The sequence below is a fragment of the Maniola hyperantus genome, chromosome 23, assembly GCF_902806685.2.
Source record: "Maniola hyperantus chromosome 23, iAphHyp1.2, whole genome shotgun sequence".
NCBI classification, from domain to species: domain Eukaryota; kingdom Metazoa; phylum Arthropoda; class Insecta; order Lepidoptera; family Nymphalidae; genus Maniola; species Maniola hyperantus.
This window is the reverse complement of record NC_048558.1, coordinates 683668-705865: the sequence shown is the minus strand read 5'-3', so window position 1 is coordinate 705865 and position 22198 is coordinate 683668. Positions and strand designations below refer to the sequence as shown.

The 22198-nt window shown below is 35.0% G+C and overlaps 1 protein-coding gene across 2 annotated transcripts in view; it reads right to left on the bottom strand.

The window, feature by feature from the left end:
* Positions 1–22198, bottom strand: part of LOC117993092 (extracellular matrix-binding protein ebh-like) — a 51187-nt gene that overhangs the window by 20251 nt on the left and 8738 nt on the right. For both annotated transcript variants that reach the window (XM_069506667.1, XM_069506668.1), the window contains exons 12-70: positions 22065–22164; positions 20803–20880; positions 20169–20287; positions 19174–19290; positions 18482–18604; positions 17650–17764; positions 17453–17530; positions 17259–17380; positions 16988–17101; positions 15822–15983; positions 15188–15401; positions 14866–15017; positions 14508–14610; positions 13890–13967; positions 13446–13567; positions 12787–12879; positions 12489–12647; positions 11883–12096; positions 11581–11735; positions 11360–11468; positions 11202–11279; positions 10993–11114; positions 10788–10880; positions 10553–10711; positions 9943–10156; positions 9723–9868; positions 9530–9638; positions 9374–9451; positions 9177–9298; positions 8990–9082; positions 8753–8911; positions 8206–8419; positions 7980–8131; positions 7790–7895; positions 7638–7715; positions 7440–7561; positions 7260–7352; positions 7025–7183; positions 6736–6949; positions 6503–6654; positions 6302–6410; positions 6152–6229; positions 5949–6070; positions 5762–5854; positions 5508–5666; positions 4953–5166; positions 4636–4745; positions 4334–4442; positions 3847–3924; positions 3518–3639; positions 3255–3347; positions 2929–3087; positions 2374–2584; positions 2029–2259; positions 1813–1893; positions 1553–1674; positions 1324–1416; positions 1008–1166; positions 463–676 (exon numbers count right to left, since the gene is read on the bottom strand). In XM_069506667.1, the coding sequence (XP_069362768.1) occupies positions 463–676; positions 1008–1166; positions 1324–1416; positions 1553–1674; positions 1813–1893; positions 2029–2259; positions 2374–2584; positions 2929–3087; positions 3255–3347; positions 3518–3639; positions 3847–3924; positions 4334–4442; positions 4636–4745; positions 4953–5166; positions 5508–5666; positions 5762–5854; positions 5949–6070; positions 6152–6229; positions 6302–6410; positions 6503–6654; positions 6736–6949; positions 7025–7183; positions 7260–7352; positions 7440–7561; positions 7638–7715; positions 7790–7895; positions 7980–8131; positions 8206–8419; positions 8753–8911; positions 8990–9082; positions 9177–9298; positions 9374–9451; positions 9530–9638; positions 9723–9868; positions 9943–10156; positions 10553–10711; positions 10788–10880; positions 10993–11114; positions 11202–11279; positions 11360–11468; positions 11581–11735; positions 11883–12096; positions 12489–12647; positions 12787–12879; positions 13446–13567; positions 13890–13967; positions 14508–14610; positions 14866–15017; positions 15188–15401; positions 15822–15983; positions 16988–17101; positions 17259–17380; positions 17453–17530; positions 17650–17764; positions 18482–18604; positions 19174–19290; positions 20169–20287; positions 20803–20880; positions 22065–22164 (7747 nt within the window). The remainder of the gene's footprint in view (positions 1–462; positions 677–1007; positions 1167–1323; positions 1417–1552; positions 1675–1812; positions 1894–2028; positions 2260–2373; positions 2585–2928; positions 3088–3254; positions 3348–3517; positions 3640–3846; positions 3925–4333; positions 4443–4635; positions 4746–4952; positions 5167–5507; positions 5667–5761; positions 5855–5948; positions 6071–6151; positions 6230–6301; positions 6411–6502; positions 6655–6735; positions 6950–7024; positions 7184–7259; positions 7353–7439; positions 7562–7637; positions 7716–7789; positions 7896–7979; positions 8132–8205; positions 8420–8752; positions 8912–8989; positions 9083–9176; positions 9299–9373; positions 9452–9529; positions 9639–9722; positions 9869–9942; positions 10157–10552; positions 10712–10787; positions 10881–10992; positions 11115–11201; positions 11280–11359; positions 11469–11580; positions 11736–11882; positions 12097–12488; positions 12648–12786; positions 12880–13445; positions 13568–13889; positions 13968–14507; positions 14611–14865; positions 15018–15187; positions 15402–15821; positions 15984–16987; positions 17102–17258; positions 17381–17452; positions 17531–17649; positions 17765–18481; positions 18605–19173; positions 19291–20168; positions 20288–20802; positions 20881–22064; positions 22165–22198) is intronic.

Sequence of the window (22198 nt, the reverse complement as noted above, 5' to 3'; positions counted from 1 at the left end):
ATTGGCAACGAATTAATCTCTAGCTACTACTAGCTTTTCACGGCCCAACAATTTAACCGATTTTGATGAAATTCGGTACAGAGTTAGCTAACATAGGCTACTTTTTATCCCAGAAAATCAAAGAATTCTCACGGGATTTTTCAAAACCTAAATCCACGCCGACGAAATTGTGGGCATCATATACACAAAACGATTGGCAAAGCTCATACAATTGTATTCCAAAAAGTGAAGACAAATTCCTACGCTTGTGTGTATTACACATACGCGTAGTGACATAGACTACTTAGATATTAGCGCAGAGTTCAAAAAATGGTAGCCTGTTACCAGGGTCAGTTCAGATGAACAAAAATCAAACTAAAGCATTTGGATACGAATTCGAAAGCATATAGAAAGAAAGACGTTAGTTTAAGCTATCAAAACCTCATACACCCGTTTGGCAGTTAAGTACTGCAATTGTTTTACCTGTATCATCTTGGCAAGTTGTTTTAATTTTATCAAGTTCTGTGAGCAACAAACGTAGGTCTCTACGTAGCTGATCTCCAATTTCCTTTTGTTCTGCCTGCTGAGTCAGCGGCACCCAGATCTCCTTGAGGTCTTGAGTATGCTCAGTTAGTGTATCAACCGTTGACATCAAAGCTGATTGACAATTCTTTTCATTGATTGACGATGCTGTTATCTAGAGATCGATTAAATTCAACATTTTTTAATCAGTTTTTAACATTGGGATACTGAGACAGGGTAGCGTTAAAAATAGTTTTCTGGAATTTCTAGAATATAAATTCTTTGATAAGAGATATGAGAAATTTGTTGAAGTTAATTCTGCACCTACAATTAGGTAGTAATGTCTTTTTGGTCAATTAGCAATGAGATTTTTCTTATTCACTTTTGTTTTCTAGTAGTTCGAAACAAATTAAATTGAGCGAGAACTTTGTACTTGAACATTTGCAAAGGCAATGCAAGTTTTTTTTTTTTTTTTTCTATAATTACAATGAATTGGATACCCATACCTGAGCGTTATTTAGGAGGACTTGTGCAGCATTAGCCACCTTGGCTCCAGAAGTATCAAGTTCTATTCTCTTTTCCCTCTCTATATATTGGGCTAGACGAGACACCCGGGAGAGCATCAGCGATGTCCTTTCACAAGCTGACCGCGACATATCCAGTATCTATGGAAAATATTTTCTCCATTGACTGAGGAATTAACTACTTAAGGAAGAAATTTTCGGATTTGAAGTTTACAGCATCCCTTAGAATCTACCAATTTTTTTGATTGAATTAACGAAATGAAAAGAGCTAATGAATGAGACAAATTAATAAGACTACCTTCTTTTCTTTATTAGGATAAGTGCGAGTACTGATGATGTAGCGTAACTTTCTTGAAGTTTGAGCGTATTGACTGGCGGCATTATTCAGTTCCTTTAAAAATAGAATAAGATTAATTTTATTATTTCTACCAAGAAAAAGTTATTTTTATTTTCTCTCTTTTTTGACGCGATAGGGTTAGGTTTACATACTTTGGATGTTTAAGACTAGGTATAAGAAACCAACAAACCTCCATGTTACATTTTTCAACACTATCGCAGACCGCTTGACTTGCCATACATAAAGCTTTTGCCTCTTCAAATAATATTTGACGGGAATCATCATCCACGTTTCGCTGGAGAGCTATAGTTTCTAAAAAAGTAGTAATTTTAAATCTTTTACTAATTAAATAACTAAATAACTTTTATTATTGAACTTTGATAGTTTAATTTTTATTATTTCTTTTTTGAAATCCACTATTTTAGTCCAGTTAAAAACTGTTTCACTTACCTTTAACAATTTCTGGAGTTAATTTAGACATGACGTCAATAGATTTTTCAATCCTTTGAATATTATCAGGATTTTTGATATCTGCAATTAAGATTAACTTATAGGTATTGGACATATGATTACCTAACGGCTGCGTCAGAGCAACAAATAAATATATATCAACCAGAACCAAAAAGTACGTAAAGTGTGTGTTTAAAATTAGGTAAATTATCATACCTAACATAGCTTGTAGAAGTCGCGCCATAGCTTCGTTTAAGGCCCCTATTTTGTGTGATATTTGCTCTCTCTGTTCTGTGATAGGTTTTATAGTTGCTCCAGGTTTATCCAAGCATTCGTTGGCTGGTAGTTCAACCATTTTATCCACTAAGAACATATTTTCTGCTTCTTTAATATTATCTTTAGCGTGTTGTACGTTTATGTGCGTAGGCTTAGTGACTTGTGAATTATCTAAAAAAGTAAATTAGAATATTTTTTTCCTTGAAAGCTGAAGTAGCTAATTTTAAAGATTTATCTCTTATAATAAATTTCTTTCAAAATTATATAATCAGGAAACCACCGTACCAGTTTTTTGACAAGCTTTTCTTAACTTATCCAGTGTCGAATTAACATGTTTGAGATTCTCTTCAAGCTTGTCACCAGTTTGGCGCAATTGGGGTGCTTGGACTATTGGTTTCCAAATACCCTTCAGTTCTTCAGAAAATTTTGATAGATCATCTACAGCGGATATAAGGGTTTCTTGGCAATATGCATCACTTATAGTTGGAGCTAGAATCTGGAGTAGAAAGATATTATTGATAACGTTGTATCAAATCCTCTAAATATATTATGAAATTTTAGGAAATATTGCCAATTCACAAGCATATCTTCAACAAGCAAGCGACATCAAGCTTCCATTGCTAATTTTATACAAGAAAATGAATATCAAAATGAAAATTAAATACTGAGACTGGCAAAGTAAATATCCTTGTTTGTTAAAGAAACTAAACCAATACCAGTTTTTTTTATAAAATATAATTTCTTGTAGTTGACTAGATTCTTACAGAGCACGATTCCTTTTATTATAGTCAGTCAGTAATTTTCTTTAGTTAGCTATACTCGGTAAAATCTTAAATATACCTCAGCGGTTTTTTGAAGTATTTTCGAGGCTTTGTCTACTTGAACTCGATTGTTGTTTAGTTTCTTGCCCGCGTTTCCACCAATTTTATCTGCTAATTGCTGTACATCAGATAGCATCAAAGAAGTCTGTTCAACGGCAGATCTAGAAAGATCTAGTATCTGAAAATAAAACATAATATCTCAAAGAATATTTAGAATATTTTTGTGACATGTAAATTTTATCCAATTTGTGAAGGTTTATTGTCTTCTTTATCATTTATGGATAACCAATAGTTAGATAATTTTTGTTTTTTTCAAAATAAAATATATTAAATGTAACTACCTACCTGATTTTCCTTTTTTGTATCAGGCGGTGGACCAAAGACGTAGCTCAGTCGACCTACAGATTTTGCACATTTGAAAGCTGCTTCTTTTAGCTCCTGCAAATTAAAATATTTATAGTTAAGTAACTATTTTTTCCTATTTATTTAATTTTATAGATCGTTTTATAGGTCGTTCGTATTTGAGGTATCATAGTTAAGTAGATCGTGTTTATTTATATTATCAATTTACTTTTTTTTGCACTGAATATTATTTTTTATATACATACCGGTGGATTGTTATCTTCAACGTATCTACAAATGTCTCGTGTTCTTACTACAACATCATTGAGATTTTCATCAACAATTTTCCAAGAATTTTGGTCAATATCACCTTTAATTGATTTCACATCTGTAAAAGAGTAATGTTACTACTTAAGCCCAACTACATTTATTTTTTATCAGTTTCTCTTTTCACTAATCCTTTTATAGTCACAAATCGCAATTGAAGTTAAAGTTAAATTAATTTTACGAGGGCTATTGCTACTGATATGGTTAAAAACATACCCACTTTACCCTTTAGGTACTACCCTTTTATCACAAGTTATATTGCACTTACCTTTTATTATATCAGGTGTAAGACGAGTTATTGTATCAATCGATCGCGTAGCAGCATTATAATCTGGCTTATCATCATCTGTGAAATAAATTATGTTTAAGAAGCTAATATCTTCTCATAATTTCAGAATAATTAATGGATAAAAATAAATAAAATCGAAAATTTTGTCTGTCATTTCGAAAATAACCGTCGTTTTCAAAGCTTAACAGTAATTTGCACGTTAACCAAACCGAAAATCCTTTTTATAAATTTTTTGTGTTCTGCTTGTATTCAAACTGATTTTTACTGGTCTTTCACAGACAGGTACCTAGAGGATTTGAAAGATGATCTTGACTAATTTACATGTATGCTGGACTGTTAAAAAAATAAAACAGTAATCCTGCTGAATTTTTTTATAATCCAACAGATTAATTGAGTTAAATAATACAATGATTAATTAAAACAAGAATAAAAGAACTTAATTATATTCTAGTATGTGATAAACTACCTGCAGTAGCCAGCACTAATGACGCTATGGTTGAATTCAAACGAGCCAGTCTTTGTGATAAAGACCGTTTCATAGCTGGGACTTCCGCTTTATCGATGGCTTTTATCGGCTGTAACAAAAATAATATTTTGAAATATTCTAGGAAAACGACTATACCTATGATAGTTGTTACTATATTTTTTGATTGTATTAAAAATTGTGTCCTTTATAAAAACAAATCAAATGTCAGTAAATAAGGTCAGCAATAATTGTTATATCAAAGGTTCAAAAATCTTCAGACATATTTTTCAAAGGACCATTACCGTTTTATCTTTCAATTCTTTTTCTGCCGCTATCATTGCGTTTTTCGCTTTTAATGCAGTGGCTATGAACACTAATCGTTGTGTTTCTGGATGCGTTATTGTGTCAGTTCCTGTAAAGATAACTAATACTTTCTTATCATATAGATTTACTTACTAATAATTTATTTTTCATTTCATAGATTAAGTAGGTTTGATGTAGCAGTTCAAAAATTAAGCTATTTCTACTAGAGGACGACTTTTAAATTGATGATGAGATTCCATAAAATCATTTGGAAAGTCAGATTGAAATGTTGCTATTTACTTAAATCTAAAATTACCGTTATGATCGTGACAGGCATCTTTTAATTTATCCAGAGCAATTTGTATCAAGTTCAAATCATGGTTGAGCTGATCACCAATTTGCTGATGTTCAGGTCCTTTTATTAAGGGTTTCCATGTACTTTCCATTTTCCGCAGTTGATCAGAAAGACGTTTGATAGCTTCCAATAGAGCGTTTTTACAACGTGTATTGGCAATGCTTGGTGCAGTAACCTAGACAAAGTTATTATCCACTTTAAATTTTCAAACTCTTCATAAAACATTTCATTTAAATCTATGTGCCGGATAAAATCTTATTACAAGAAAACTTTTTGGCAATCTTTGCACGGACCAAAAAATGGTCTATCTGTCACCCACAGCCAGCAGCGCGCAGACTGCAGAGTACATGCCATTTTGGTTTGATTTCCAGCAAGAAATCTTTCTGTAGGAAGGCATTCTGAATCCTCGGTTAATTCATGATTCAAAGCACTTTTTAAAAATATTAAAAACTTTTCATGTCTATTTTAACATGAATAAAAAGAAAACAGAAAATATTTATTTAGCGAATTGATTACCTCAGCAGTTTTAAGTAATTGTTGTGCAACATCCACAACTTTAACTCCAACGTCATCTAGTTTATGACCATATTCATTATCAATTGACTCAGCAAGTTGGTAAATATGGGACAACATCCTAGAAGTTTGCTCGACAGCGGCTCTTGACAGAAGTGAAATCTTAAAAGAAAATTTTGATCAAAAAAAAATATTATATAGGTATTTGTATATTATTTCCTTATTTACCTGAGCATCTAGTTTATACTTTTACTTACTTGCTCTTCTTTCTTCGGATTTACACGAGGGTTGAAAGTGTAGATTAACTTGCCAGAAGATTTTGCGAATTTGGAAGTCGCATCATTCATTTCCTAAATATTATAATTTATTATTATTATTTTCATGTACAAGCTTGTTATTTAATTTCAAAAATTTAAAAAACATTGTGCAAAATTATGTATTTACCTTAAAATCACTCTTTTGACAATTAGAACAAATTTCGCGTGTTGCATCAAGCGTAGCTTTTAGGTGTTCGAATGTTTCTTTTAATGTCTTCTCGTCTATACAACTATGTAAATATTCTACGTCTAAAAATGAAATTATGAATGTTTTAGATATTATTTATGCAACAATAAATTAAAAAGTTGTATAGCAGTATTACTTATTACCTTTGATTATGCCAGGAGTTAATTTACATATATCATTGATAGCTATTTCTGCACTATGGTAGTCAGGATTATCATCATCTAGAAAATAATGTCTTAGTGGTTAATCAAGTCGATCAAAACGAATAAATTTTAAAATATTGTAGATGTTACCAGAACTAGCTTGCAATAGCGCTGCAATTGCTGCATTCAACTCAGCTAATTTTTCAGAGAGGTTCCGTCTAACATCTAGATGTGTACTATTACTATTGTCCTTTAATTTCTAAAAAAATAAATATTTGAGTTAGTAAAAATATTATTCAAAATTGCTGCACGCAAATAAACCAATCATCTATCTCAATAAATCATTATTACCTTTGACACAGGCTTTTTCATTATTTCTTCCAATTGCTTATCAGCTTCGATTAGTGCATGTTTAGCAGCTGATTTTGTAGCAATAAACTTAAGTCTTTTTCTTTCTTGCATTTCATCTCCTCTTATTTCACTAGCGGGAGGATCATCATTACCTTTAAATAAGACCATAATATATCACCCATTTGGCAAAAAATTACAAAAATTTGAGTACACTTAAAATATATTGTAACTACCAGCTTCCTCCAGACATGCATCTTTTAAATGATTAAGCACCATTTTGACTGATTTCAAGTCATGATTAAGTTGATTTCCAATTCTACGATGTTTGGGTTCGTCTACCAAAGGCGTCCATGTATTTTCCAAATTCTTCAGAGAACTAGAAAGACGTTCGATAGCTGACAGTAAAGTTTCTTTGCAACGTGCATCAGAAATGGTTGGGGCTGTAATCTGAAAAAATAAGATTTATTTAAATTAAAATGAATCTTAATTACTTATACTGTCTGTATTGGAATAAAGCTTTACCTCAGCAGTTTTTAGTAGTTGTTGTGCAACATCTACAACTTTAACTCCAACGTCATCCAAATTGTTGGCTTCCTCACCTCCAACCGATTCCGCAAGTTGGTATACACGAGACAACATCTGAGAAGTTTGTTCAAGGGTAGATCTCGACAAATCTGAAATCTATCCAAGCTTGTTCTAACAATGTGCTTGTGATAAAAAAAATATCTGGTGTCACAGTGTTAAATATGAAACTTACCTGTTTTTCTTTGTTTGGATTTTTTCGAGGATTGAAAATATAGATTAACTTGCCAGACGATTCTGCAAATTTTGAAGCTGCATCGTTCATTTCCTAAATATCATAATTTTGTCCTTTAATATCAATATTAACACAGTTTTATTCAGCAAAATTGTGATTTAAAGTTTTAATAATATTTACCTTAAGATCACCTTCTTGAGAATTAAAACAAATTCCTTGTATTGCATCTAGAATACTTTTAAGATTATCTGCTATTTCTTTCCATGACTTTTCATCAACATTCCCGTGTAAATGTTCCGTATCTAAGATTGAATTTAAAGGATTAATTTTATTAAACAACATCTTTTCACTATAAAAGTACCACAGAAATATTCTTACCTTTAATTATGTTTGGAGTTAATTTGCAAATACTATGGATTGCTATTTCTGCATTCTCATAGTCAGGATTGTTATTATCTAAAAAATAAGATAATTGTTAGTTTTCGGCCCATCAAATTTTTTAAAATATTAAATATTGTTGAGGAATTTACCAGAACTAGCTTGCACCAAATTTGCAATGACTGCATTTAGCTCCGCGAGTTTTTCAGATACACGACGTTGAACTTCTGGGTTTGTTGTGCTAATACCCTTGGATATCTGAAATTATTATGATTGACATAAATTATTGTAAAATTACTTTCAGATATTTGATAAGTTTTTAGCAAGTAAAAAATCACTGACCTTCGATACCGGCTTTCTTATTATTGCATCTAATTGTTTATCAGCTTCAGTTAGTGCATTCTTAACAGCTGATTTAGAAGCAATAAACTTAAGTCTTTTTCTTTCTTGCATTTCATTTGTACCGATTTGAGAAGCAGCAGGAATGTCATTCCCTTTAAAAATAACATCAAATTAAACACATTATTTAAAAATTTATAATTTTAAAGTATTATAACTTGATACTTACTAAAACCTTCTAAACAGGCATCTCTTAAATTCTTTAGCACCATTTTAACTGAATTTAAATCATTGTTGAGTTGATTTCCCATGGCACGATGTAGAGGTTCGTCTACTAAAGGCATCCATGTATTTTCCAAATCCCTTAGATGATTGGAAAGACGTTCGATAGCTGACAGTAAAGTTTCTTTACAACGTGCATCAGAAATGCTTGGAGCTGTAATCTGTAAACAAAAAACATCTTTTAGGAAGAATGATTTTACTGTTTGAGATTATTTATAAAATATTTTTAATTTAAGCTGAACCAAATAGCTGTTGCTCGCAACTTAATGATGTGGCTGGCAGCGTAGAACCGTTTAAATGTAAAGTTTTTCCATGATAACTAAAAAGTGACCCATAAGTAGGCAAGTTACCGATGAGCCTAATTTCATAAAGATTATTTCGCTCTTTGTCAGTGAATAGGTAACAAATTAAATAAAAGATAGACACACTTTCATGTTTATGACCATAGATAGATATATTTTCTAAAGCTGAGCTGTATTAAAATAAGATGTTACCTCAGCAGTTTTAAGTAGTTGTTGTGCAACATCTACGACTTTAACTCCAACGTCGTCCAATTTGCTGCCTTCTTCTCCACCGATTGATTTGGCAAGTTGGTACACATGGGACAACATCTGGGAAGTTTGTTCGACTGCTGATCTCGACAAATCTGAAATCTATGCACAGGTCTTTCAAACAAAATTTTCATATTCTAAATCTAGATTAGTAAAAAAATTGGGTATTATTAAACTTACCTGCTCTTCTTTCTTAGGATTCTTGCGAGGGTTGAAAATATATGTTAACTTGCCAGAAGATTTTGCGAAGTCAGATGCTGCGTCGTTCATGTTCTGAATATTACAAAAATATTAATTACGAATATTAATTTAGTTTCCTGCAGCAAAAAATGTGCCTTAAAGTTCTTATCAATTTAAAATTATTTACCTTAACATCACCTTCTTGAGAATTGGAACAAATTCCTTGTATTGCATCTAGCATACTTCTGAGATTGTCTGCTATTTCTTTCCACGACTGGTCGTCCGAATTTCCGTGTAAATGTTCCGTATCTAAGATTGAATGTAAAAAAATTATTTGATAAAACAACAACTTTCCTTATTAAAGTACCACAGAAATATTCTTACCTTTAATTATGTTTGGAGTTAATTCGCAAATACTATTGATTGCTATTTCTGCATTCTCATAGTCGGGATTGTTTTTATCTAAAAAATAAGGTAGTAGTTAAGTTTTCGGTCGATCAAAATTTTTAGAATATTAAAATATATTGTAGGGGAATTTACCAGAACTAGCTTGCACCAAAGTTGCAATTGCTGCATTTAATTCCGCGAGTTTTTCAGATATACGACGTTGCACTTCTGGGTTTGTTGCGCTAATATTAACCTTGGGTTTCTGAAATTATTATGATTGTCATAAATTATTGCAAAACTACTTTCAGATATTTGATAAGTTTTTATCAAGTAATAAATCACTGACCTTCGATACCGGCTTTCTCATAACTTCATCCAATTGTTTATCAGCTTCGGTTAGGGCATTCTTAACAGCTGTTTTCGTAGCAATAAACTTAAGTCTTTTTCTTTCCTGCATTTCATTTATACCAATTTCGGAAGTGGCAGGAACTCCTTTAAAAATAAGATCAAATTAAAAGCATTATTTAAAAATTTAAAATTTTAAAGTACTGTAACTTGAAACTTACTAGAACCTTCTTGACAGGCATCTCTTAAATTGTTTAGCACCATTTTAACTGAATTTAAATCATTGTTTAGTTGATTTCCCATGGCACGATGTAGAGGTTCGTCTACTAAAGGCATCCATGTATTTTCCAAATCCCTTAGATGATTAGAAAGACGCTCGATAGCTGACAGTAAAGTTTCTCTACAACGTGCATCAGAAATGCTTGGAGCTGTAATCTGTAAACAAAAAAAACATCTTATAGGAAGAATAATTTTACTGTTTGAGAATATTTCTTAAATAATTTCAATTTTAGCTGAATCAAATAACTTTTGCTCGCAATTTAGCGATGCGGCTGACAGCGTAGAACCGTTTAAATGTAAAGTTTTTGTAAATGTAAAAATCTTTGTTTTTCTGCTGGACTAATTTATTGTTCCGTGATAAGAAGTGGTCAATAAGTCTTCTTAAATTATATAGATGAGTCTAATTTCATCAAGTTTGGTATAACTGTTTGCTACTGAAACTATTATTGTATACCTACTGTAGTTTGCTATTAACTGTCAGATAAACATACTTTCAACAGCTATGGTTATAAATGTTATCGAAAGCTGAACTCTAATGGGATAAGGTGTTACCTCAGCAGTTTTAAGTAGTTGTTGTGCAACATCTACAACTTTGACTCCAGCGTCGTCCAACTTGTTGCCTTCCTCTCCACCGACTGATTGCGCAAGTTGGTATACATGGGACAACATCTGGGAAGTTTGTTCAACTGCCGATCTCGACAAATCTGAAATCTATGCAAATGTCTTTTAAATAATATTAACTTATACTAAGGATATCTGTTACAATAAATTATTATACTAAACATACCTGCTCTTCCTTTTTAGGATTTTTGCGAGGGTTGAAAATATAGATTAACTTGCCAGAAGATTTTGCGAATTTGGTAGCAGCATCGTTCATTTCCTAAACAGTATAAGATTTTTGTTATTATTAACATTTAGTTCGTTAGTTTCAATAGATTGTAATTTTATTACGTATATTGATTATAGAGAGTGCTTGTAAAGTAGAAATTTACCTGAACATCAGCTTCTTGAGATATAGAACACATTCCTTGTGTTGCATCTAGAATAGATTTAAGATGTTCTGCTATTTCTTTCCATAAATTGTCGTCAACACTTCCATGTAAACGTTCCGTATCTATGACAATTTATTTAAAAGTATTATATTACAGTCTTTATACAGAAATCTGTTATTACAAAAGTTCTACGAGAAAAACCTTTTTACCTTTTATTATATCTGGAGTTAATTTACAGATATTATTGAATGCCATATCTGCTTTATCGTAGTCAGGATTTTGTCTATCTAAAAGATAAAATAATAGTTAAGTTTCAGCCCAGTGACATGATCCAGTAAGTCTAAAAAATAGCTCCAGAAAAGTATACCAGAATTTGCTTGTAAGAACATAGCCACTGCTGCATTCAATTCTGCGAGTTTTTCAGACATGCGACATTGAACTTCAATGTCTGTATTCTTAACATCATCCTTGGATTTCTGAAAGTGGTACAGATGTCACTGTAGTTATTTTGTACTCGAAGGTATTATAACAGTAACTCAGAAATTTGCAAAAAGGCCAATGCCCTTATTTGTAAAAAATCATCTTTACCTTTGGTGTGGGTTTTTTCATTATTTCATCTAAGTGTTTATCAGCATCAGTTAATGCACTTTTAGCAGCTGTTTTTGTTGCAATAAACTTTAGCCTTTTTATTTCTTGTTGCTTATCCTCATCTGTTTGTTCATCTGTTATAATATCATCTTCGTCTGTAAAAGTAAGTATTGATGTAATAATCCTTAAATTATTTTATAATAATATTATAGTAAGAACTATCATTGTCATTATCTTGAAGTGCTTGCCATATTCCTGGTTCGTACCTAATAATAATCTATCATTTAGATTTAAAATCTTACCAGCATTATCTTGACAGGCTCTTCGTAACTTTTTAAGTCCTATTTGTACTAGGTTAAGATCACGATTGAGATCATCAACTATTTGACAAAAATCAGAAGATTGTACTAAAGGTTTCCATGTACTTTCAAGAGTTCTTGTGAGATCAGATAGAGAGTCAATTGATGTCAATAGAGTTGCTTGACACCGGGCATCAGCTATACTTGGTGCTGTTATCTACAAGAATTTTTATTAGTTTGATAATTAAAAACTGATGTAGTCTATTATATCAATTACCTAAGTAAAAATGAGCGTCATTTTTACTATTATTTAGAGAAATTATTATTAAATTAAATTACTATATTTGAGAGAAGTTTGGTTCCCTATATTATGTTTTAGTATTATTAGGAACTCCTTAAAAAATTCTGCTTCATCTGCGTGGATTAAGCCTTTTTAGGATTTCCCAAAAACCATTTCGTAATACACCCCCGCGATCTATGATATAGAGAGAAGCTACATGAGAAACTCAAATTAGTAGCTGCAGCAATTTGAGAACCTAGTCCGTTTTATATAACAATCATTCAGACATATTAGTTAGTTTCATCATAAAAAACAGGGTAATGGCTTACCTCAGCAGTTTTTAGTAATAGCTGAGCAGCGTCCACTACCTTCACTCCAGCACTGTCTAAATCCTCACCATCTTTTCCTCCAATCGTTTCAGCGAGAAGATAAACATTGGAAAGCATTTGACTGGTGTCTTGGAGAGCTGTTCTGGACAAATCTATTATCTACGAAATTATTTTACTTTAGTATGTTATTAAACAAGTTGCTTTTTTATCATTTTCTATAATTTATGTTTTTAAAATTTTGTTTATGATGTGATAATACTAAATAAAAAAATACTTATGTGATGTCTAAATGCCTTACCTCTTTTTCCTTATTGGGATTTTTACGTGGGTTAAATACGTACACCAACTTTCCTGAAGAGTTAGCAAATTTAGATGCAGCATTATTCATTTCCTGGACATTAAAAAAATTATATTCATTTAATTAGGCGCTTGGACTTTGGAGGTCTGAATTTAAATTTTTTTTCCTCTCAGCGTCTAAGTTATCGGTGTCGGTTATCACTAACATTGGATAAAAATTGTTAGCCTATGAATTGAAATCTGGTGCTTTGTTGACGAATCTGGGAGCCCATTGCATTATTATCCCAAGAAAACCTTAACCAAAGGATAATGTGAGGAGTACAAGGAAAAAAGTATAAAGCGGGTAGATAAGGAGTAAAAATGAACATCATCTTTCACATCGATTTATACAATTGAGTCAATTTGGATTCGATTTATCGACACATGAAAGTCATCAAATTAATCATGGTTTCCTACCAAATATCTACAATATAATAATAATTATATCGTTAAACCACGAAATAAGCTTAAAATCATTACAAACTCAGAACATCAACTGATCATTTATTTAATAGAAAGTGATCATAAACCTTAGCAATAATAAGCACGATACAGAGACAGTTTTAGTTATTTTATCGATACTTTGTCTATGAGATCCAAGAAAAAAAAACGATTACCTACCTGAACATTACTTTCCTCAGCGTTTACACAAATAGCTCGAGTCGCTTTAAGCATATCCTCAAGTGTTGATGTTATTTCATTCCATGAATTTTCGTCCATTGTCCCTTGCATTGATTTAATATCTAAAACAAAATCAAAATTCTTTGTATTTCGAAAAGGTTATTACAATTCAAAATAGACTCTGTAAAATTCTTTGCTATAGTAGCTTATGCTCACGACTTCATCCGCGTGGACTACATAAATTTCAAACCCGTATTTTACACCATTCTTCTTCTTCCTTTCTTAGCGGATCCCTATGTCATAATAGCTATCTGCATGCCAAATTTCAACTCGACCCGTCCAGTTGTTTGAGCTGTGAGTTGATAGATCAGTCGTACTTGTAAAAGTTTAATAAGATAAGAAATATTTTGACTTTGATTTTGATGTTTATGTGTTCAAACTTACTTTCGATTATATCTGGAGTCAATTCTTGAATAGTGTTTGCTGCCGTTTCTGCGGTGTCATAATCAGGATTCTCTTTGTCTTGAAATAAAAAACAAACATTAAGAAAGGTATCAAATAAAAATAAAAGTCCAATATGAAAACCTCGATGGGAGCTTCATTTTTGTTCCTTTTGGGATGAAAACCCTGCGGCCGAAGGTCTAACTTGGGCACTTTTTGAAGTACTTTAAAACAAGTGATATCGAGTCTACCGAGTTATTAAAAGATGGGTGTTGCGGCGTGAAACGAAACGCGTAACACGGGCGTGGACTAAGCCGATTGGTCCACGTAATTCGCGATCTGTCGTTGCCTTTTTTAAAACGTCAAGAAATAACTTCCATTGTTTTGCCTTTTTAAATTGTGGAAAACGCATTAAAAGTCTATTTAGAGCAGCACAGTCTCTCATTTCAAAACTTCTACGTGCAAACAATGGGAGTTGCCATGGTCAGAAAATTAAATTTGCCGATCCAAACGGGCAATGTAGGCAGCATCCTGACTACTATGCCTCGCGCTGCGGTGGAATCAATGAGGTTTCAAGAAGAACTTAATTTAATTTGTTAAGTAATAATTAATTATTATTACCAGAAGAAGCCTGTAGTAAGGCTGCAATAGCAGCATTTAGTTGAGCCAGTTTCTGTGATAGAAGACGTTGAACTGCTGGATCCCTTTTTCTAGATCTTGGTTCCTGAAATTTAAATTTATGAAATTTGAAAGGCATTCCGAACCAGTGGTAGATGCACCCGACTATTCGAAAGTACTTGTAAAAGTTTATTTGAATAAAAAAGATTTTTATTTTTAAATGATTTTAGCATTGGATTTTAGGAACGGTTTTATTGCATATCTGAGTTCTGCAGAGGCCTACTGGTTATGGCATTCGCTTCCTTTTTGTATGATTCTGTTGGTGCTTCAATAATAATAAAAAAAAGATTCAAATTATTACCACTGTCATTGGTATTTTTATGATCTCTTGTAACTCCTTATCCGCATCCATTAATGCATTTCTAGTTGATGCTGTAGTGGCAATGAACTTAAGGCGGTTGGCTTCTTGTATATTTGGTTCTTCGGAAACGTCCATTTCTTCTGCTTTTGTGCCTATAGAACAAAAAGTCGGTTAAAAATTCAATGCACGAAAATTGCAGTGGTTAAGGTTTGAGTGATTAGTCGATTCAAATGAGTTGTACTTCAAATCATTGAAGTTCATCTGCTCATAGTTCCTCGACTGATTGCAGATTAATGAGAGAAAAAAATTTGGAATATCCTACCATTAAAATTGGAGTACAATTCCTTCAACTTGTCCAAAGCTTTAGCCAGATTGAACGATCCGTCGGACAACTGGTGTCCAATCTTGTGTCGGTTGGGTTTCTCCACCAGGGGCTTACTGCAGAGGATAAGGTTCTGGGCTGATGATGAAAGGTTCTCGACTGCTGCTGTGAGTGCGCTTTGGCAGTGAGGCTCGTGGATGGAAGGTGCTGTCAGCTGTGTAGAAGAAAATAATTGGTTAATTATTCTTAGTAGTAGCGTATAGCGCTGAGACGTGGACACTGACAGTTGGCCTTGTCCACAAGTTCAAAGTCGCTCAGCGTGCTATGGAGCGGGCTATGTTGGGTGTTTCTCTGAGGAACAAAATCCGTAACGAGAGAAAATCCGTCGGAGAACCAAAGTGACTGACATAGCCCAACGAATTCAAGGGGACGCGGGCAAGGTGCCTAGATAGTACTTATTTTAACAGTTAAAGAAAACATCGTGAGGAAACCAGCATGCCTGAGAGTTGGTCAGCGTGGTAGGCTGCCCTTCTCATTCTGAGAGGAGACCCGTGCTCAGTAGTGAGCTGGCTGTCGTTTGTTTGGTTGTTAACTGACTGTTAAGGTATGAAGAAAAAGAAGAAAGTCCACGAACCTTAGCACATGCTAGAAGCCCTCGAACAGCGTCATTACATTTAACCTCTGCAGCCTCCAGTTCGTTGGTACGAGGATCGTTCTGCTCCAACGACATCAGCTCATTGGTAACCGAAAGCAGCAAATTTGCCTTCTCTTCGATGTCTTTGCATTGAGCTGTAATCTGATCAAAGTTAAAATACAATAAAATTAAATAAATATAAGAATACTAGCTGATGCCCGCGACTGATTTTTGATTTTTGATTGCTGTCAAACGTCCGGCTAGAGAGAGACAGCAATAGCCACAAAGCAAAATAAAAAGAAGAAGAAGAGAGACAGCAAATGAACTATCGCATTGCTACGGTTGTCGCGTTGCTGTTGCTACTGCAACGTAGCGTAATCACCCCGCCGAAGTTGGAATCCAAAATGACAAACCTCTATCTTTTCTGATGATGTGCATTTTAAGCAATGAATAATGTGTATTTGAAGCAATTATTTTGCTTTAACGGTGAAGGAAAATATCATGAGGAAACCTGAATACCTGAGAGTTCTATATAATGTTCTCATAGGTATGTGATGTCTACCAGTTGAATTTGACTAGGATGGTGGATTATGGACTAAAGCCGAGTTTTTTGATGTTCTTCTCGGTAGGAAAGGCATTCCAAACCTTTTTTGGCTTTCTCTCTCCGGTCGTTCCTTCATTGCTGAAGATCGTGGTCCTGGCAAACTGCCCTTGAATGGATATTATCTGTTTCCACCGGCTTCTGTTGGTGGCCATTTTCACAATGTGATAAAATCCACACTTGCTGGACTCCTTTAGCTGGTCGGACCACCTAGTTGGTGAGTGGCTTCTCGCTCTTTTGCCCTCAGAGTTGCCCGTCATTATTAGCTTTTCCAAGCTGTCGTCTTCCCGCCGTATGATGTGGCCGAAATATGAGAGCAATCGACGTTGATAACATATGGAGGAGAGTCGAGCAGTGATTCTGAGTTGCGAGAGGATAGACACGTTTGTGCGCTTGGCAGTCCACGGAATCCATCTCCAGCACCACATTTCGAACACCTCTTGCCTCTTCTTCTTTCTTTCGAATTCTTCGCCTTTCTCTTGCTTTGGTAGTCCATGTCTCTACTCCAGGCATGTCTGTTTGGCTTTAGTGGACAACATATCGGCATAAAAAAGGTCGTTCTTACCTTGTTTTCCTCGTCAGGCATTTGATTTCCACCGGGTTTGCAGTAAGATCTGCTGAATGTGTAGATAAGTCTTTTGGCCACGTTCGCGTAAGCGTCACCTTCAAATTGCATAGCCTGGACAAACATAAAATCTTGTGTAAATCTGGTTCTTTTTTAACTTAGAAATTATAAAATTCCAAATTTCTCCTGCCGAGAATTGAACCCTCCCTCTGATAAGACAAAGAGCTTACTACTGCGCCAGGGAGGTCGTCAAAACTGAGGTCTTTCTTACTTGAATATCATGGGAGCCAGTGAGCCTGCAGATGGTTCCGGTACGATTCAGTAGATGCCCTATTTGTTCCCTGAGGGCTCTTCCAGAATTACTGTCTCCAACGCCGGTCAAGGGTTTTGCATCTGAAAGAAAATGTATAAAGCTTGAAATGAGCTTGTCGGTTTACCGTAAAAGAAATTAAGTAAAGAAATTACCTTGTACAAACTCCGGCATCAGCTCATTGATGGTTTTCATCGAATTAACTGCCATTTCGTAATCTATGTTCCTTGGATCTGTTAACAACAAGCCATCACATTATTTTCTGAGCAACTATCTCACATATTTACTTACTTACTTAGTTTTAATATCAATGGAATTAAACTAAAAGGAATGCTTTTTTGTACAATGTTACCTGCATGGGCGTTGAGTAGTAGTGCTATAGCAGCATTTAATTTGCCCATTCTGTCAACTGATTTGGTTTCTAGTCTTCTTAGTTCCTCGTCACTTAGTATTGGACCATTGTAACGCTGAAATAGGGAATTTCACTATTACTTATCATACTACCTCTGTGATAGCCTAGTGGTTAGGACGTCCGCCTTCTAATCGGAGGTCGGGCGTTCAATCCCGCGCACGCACCTCTAACTTTTCGAAGTTATGAGCGTTTTAAGTAATCAAATATCACTTGTTTTAATGGTGAAGAAACATCGTGAGGAAACCTCCATGCCCGAGAGTTCTACATAATGTTCTCAAAGGTGAAGTCTACCAATCCACACATGGTCAGCGTGGTAGACGATGGCCAAAAGCCTTCTCACTCTGAGAGGAGACCTGTGCTCTGTAGTGAGCCAGCGATGAGTTGATCATGATGATGGTGATACTATCTCTGGTTGGTTTACTGTAGTGGCCAAAAAAATTTACTAGGTCTTTCTGTTCAGAAATTCTCAAAACCAGACCTGAGTTGGGAAGTTGGCAATATACCACCCTCAAGAAGCCTTGAAGAGTACGTACAGCCGTTGGTTCTGCGCCTAATCTATCTCCAGTCATTTTTTTTAAATAAAAATGGCGAACCAACGAGCAGGTAGGTCACCTGACGTTAAGTGATTACCGTCGCCCATGAACATTTACAGTACCAGAGGCCAGAGGAACCACCAACGCGTTGCGGGCCTTTCAGGAATTTGTTGGTCCCCCTTTGAATAACCCCATGTTGTAATCTAATGGGAACACCACCGAATATCAGATAGACGTACTTGATCCAATTCCTCCTGCGCTTCCTCCACGGCTTGCGAAGCGTTGTCAGCAGCATTGATGAAGGAGGCGCGTCGAAGCGACGCTTCCGTCTTCTCATCTTGGATGAAGCTGTTACGCGATCGCTTGGGAAATAAATACAAAACGCTTGTAATATTAAGTTGCAATTTATGATAATAACGCCCTATGGGCGTTTGTGCACTCATCTATGATTTGACGGATCCGTCAAAATACGAATTGAATGAGTAGATATGTATTTGTATGACGGACGATTCGAGTGCACAAATGCCCTATTGCGGAACGACGTATTCTGGACCGACGACCGAGAAGGTAGAAGCCCATGTTTGGTGACGCACTCTCGCAAATTTCTATGTCCGATTCTTAGCAATGGACGAACACAGGCTGATGGAATGGAATTGAATTGCTATGAAAATATCGTTGTCGTAGACGTGAAACACCTACTGTGGGCTCAAAAGTATTTAAAAATAAATAAAAGTGGCAAGCAAACGAGCAGGCGGGTCACTTAATGTTAAGTAATTACCGCCGCCCATGAACATTTGCAGTACCAGAGGAACTACCAATGCGTTGCCGGCCATTCAGGAATTTGTTGGTCCGCCCCTTGAATAGCCCCATGTTACCCATCTGGGAATGGCCGCCGTATTTAGCAAGAAATTTATAGTGTTCTTCGTGTTACCATTAGTAGAGTACTGCGTCTTTTGGCCTTCGGGTCCAAGGAGAAGCACATCTGCGTGGAGATCTCTGCAACTTTCTTCGCAGCATCTTGAGCCGTCATCAGGTTATCTGGCTCTCTCTGGAATAATAACATTAATAATTAACCATAGTACGTATTCATAGTAAATTAACTAACCTGGCTTCGGCGTCGCTAGGATGAAACCTAAAATACTTTTTTAAAGAAAACCTATACCTATGCATAAGATTTTTTAGACCACTTTAGAGTCTAGACCTATAGCGATTTGTGCTGTATGCTTGGCACCATTCCACGCGGGCATGATTTGTAACCCCGTTGTTCCCGTTGAGTCATACTCATGTGAGTAATACTGTGACAAAACGGGAAAAAAATCGTCTTGAATCCTAGTGTGACACAAGAGGAATTTTATTTTCCCGATGAATCACGTTCGTGCTTAACAGTGCCTGAACGTGAAAAATATTATCCTTGAGCCATTTTGACATAATCCCACTTTATTTGTTTCCTACAGTAATTAGATAAGGCTAGCTTTAAATTTTATTGTGACATTTTCAATTAAAAAAAACCGGCCAAGTGTTACAAGGGTTCCGTACTACAGTCGTATTTTTTTGACATTTTGCATGATAATTAAAAACTATGATGCATAAAAATAAATAAAAATCTGTTTTAGAATGCAAAAATAAAGCCCTTTCATATGATACCCCACTTAATATAGTTATCTTACTTCGAAATTAAAAAAACAAATTTTTAATTCATGACCACAATTTTTTTTTTGTGTGATGTAACCACAAATTCACGGTTTTCTGATTTTTCCCCGAATGTCTGCTATAAGACCTACCTACCTGCTAAATTTCATGATTCTAAGTCAACGGAAAGTACCCTGTAGGTTTCTTGACAGACAGACAGACAACAAAGTGATCCTATGAGGGTTCGGTTTTTCCTTTTGAGGTACGGAACCCTAAAAATCAAATTAAAGTACTTACAAGATCACTTCTTCTAGTTGTACTAGCCAACATGTTCATGTAGTTGCACAGTTCGTCTAGTTCTTCTAGAAGCTTCTGCGTAGAGTCGCCGTGTTGGTTTCCAGCTACTTCTTTGACACCTTTGAAAATAGTGGATCTAAGTGAAATGTATCTAATCTCTATTTATGGTAAGCCTTTGAAAAAAGATCGATATGAACAGGTTGATACGCCCCGCACACCCGCACAGCCCCCGCTCTAACCCAGTGCGGGCGAGCGCGGGTGACGTGCGGGCGTCCCCCGCCTACCCCGATTGCCATCTCAACCTGTCACTGACTATTCACTATACTGTAATGCTTCGCTACTAAATGTCATTAACAGTCACTTAAGTTATTGCTTTGGCGTAAAGCAGCCTCCACATTTATGGACATGTTGTTATAAATGGTCTAAAATTTATTCATCATTTCTTTGCCATGTTAAATGACAAATATTCCCCTTTCCTCTCCAACTAAGCGTCAAGCTTGTGCTAGGAGTAAGTACGACAATAGTGCAACGGGTGGGGTTTGAACCGTCGACCTTTCGGTTTTCAGTCCACTCCTTTACCCGTTGAGGTATTGAGGCTCTTCATTAATATTGTATAATTATTATTGTAATTTACCTTTTATTATACCAGGCATGCCATCTTCTAAGTCATCAATAATTTTCCTTACTTGCTGAAGATTCTCCATGGTAGGATCTGAAATTAATAGAAACAGATGTGTATTTTATACATGGCATAATCTTGTACCTATATCAAATATTTGAAAAGGGCAACCGCCGAGTTTCTTGCTGGTTCTTCTCGGTAGGAAAGGCATTCCGAACCAGTGGTAGATGCATCCGACTATTCGAAAGTACTTGTAAAAGTTTATGCGAATAAAAATGATTTTTATTTTATTTTATTTTATTTATGTAAAGGCTCTAGTTTATCATCATATTATTGTCTGTTGGTATTGAATTTACTTTCAAGAAAGTGTGTTTGAAGAAACCAATAAACCAACAAGGTTTATTGGTTTGTTGGTTCGTTGGTTTGTCCTTCAATCACGTCGCAATGGAGCAACAGATTGACGTGATTTTTTACATGGCTGGAGATTGACATAGGCTATCCCGGGAAATTAAAGAATTCCCAAGGGATTTTAAAAACCTAAATCCACACGTACGAAGTCGCGGGCATCAGCTAGTTGATTCATAACTTCTATCTGAATGAGAGGAACCTGGTAAGTACTCTTTTGAGAAAGCATTTTTTAGTATCTTTGAAAAATGCCTATACCTTCATCTGTTTGCTTTAGGTTTATAAAATCTCGCTTGAATTCTCATAATCCTAGGATTCTTAGCAAGGCTACTACGTTATAGAGAAAATCTAAATATATAAAAGGAAAAGGTGACTGACTGACTGATCTATCAGCGCACAGCTCAAACTACTCGACGGATCGGGCTGAAGTTTGGCATGCAGATAGCCTATTATGACGGAGGCATCCGCTAAGAACGGATTTTAGAAAATTCAACCCCTAAGGGGGTGAAATAGGGGTTTGAAATTTGTGTAGTCCACGCGGACGAAGTCGCTAGCATAAGCTAGTTTAGGTATAAGCAAATTCGCTAGTTCCTCAACCCAACGATTTGGGTTGCACATTGATAATATGATAGTTAGTCAATTTATCCTTTTAATAGGTGATGCCATCACTTCGAACGCGTGGATTTAGGTTTTTTAAAAATCCCATTCCTACGGAATTTTAAAAACATAGGTACTCTTTGATTTTCTGGGGGAAAAATTAACTATGTCACTCTCCACGTCGACGTAATTGAAGTACAAACCGACAAACAAACACACTTTCGCATTTATAGTATGGGTGGTGATATAGTGATATGTATAGAAAAACTAATTACTCGATAGCAGGACCACAGTCTTCACACATTCAGAGTTAAGATGGTTGAGCCTCTTCCCAAAGTCCTGAGGGATGTTGCTACGCATGCTGACTTCTCCTTTCTGAAACATAATCATTTTATCAAAAACGCTACAG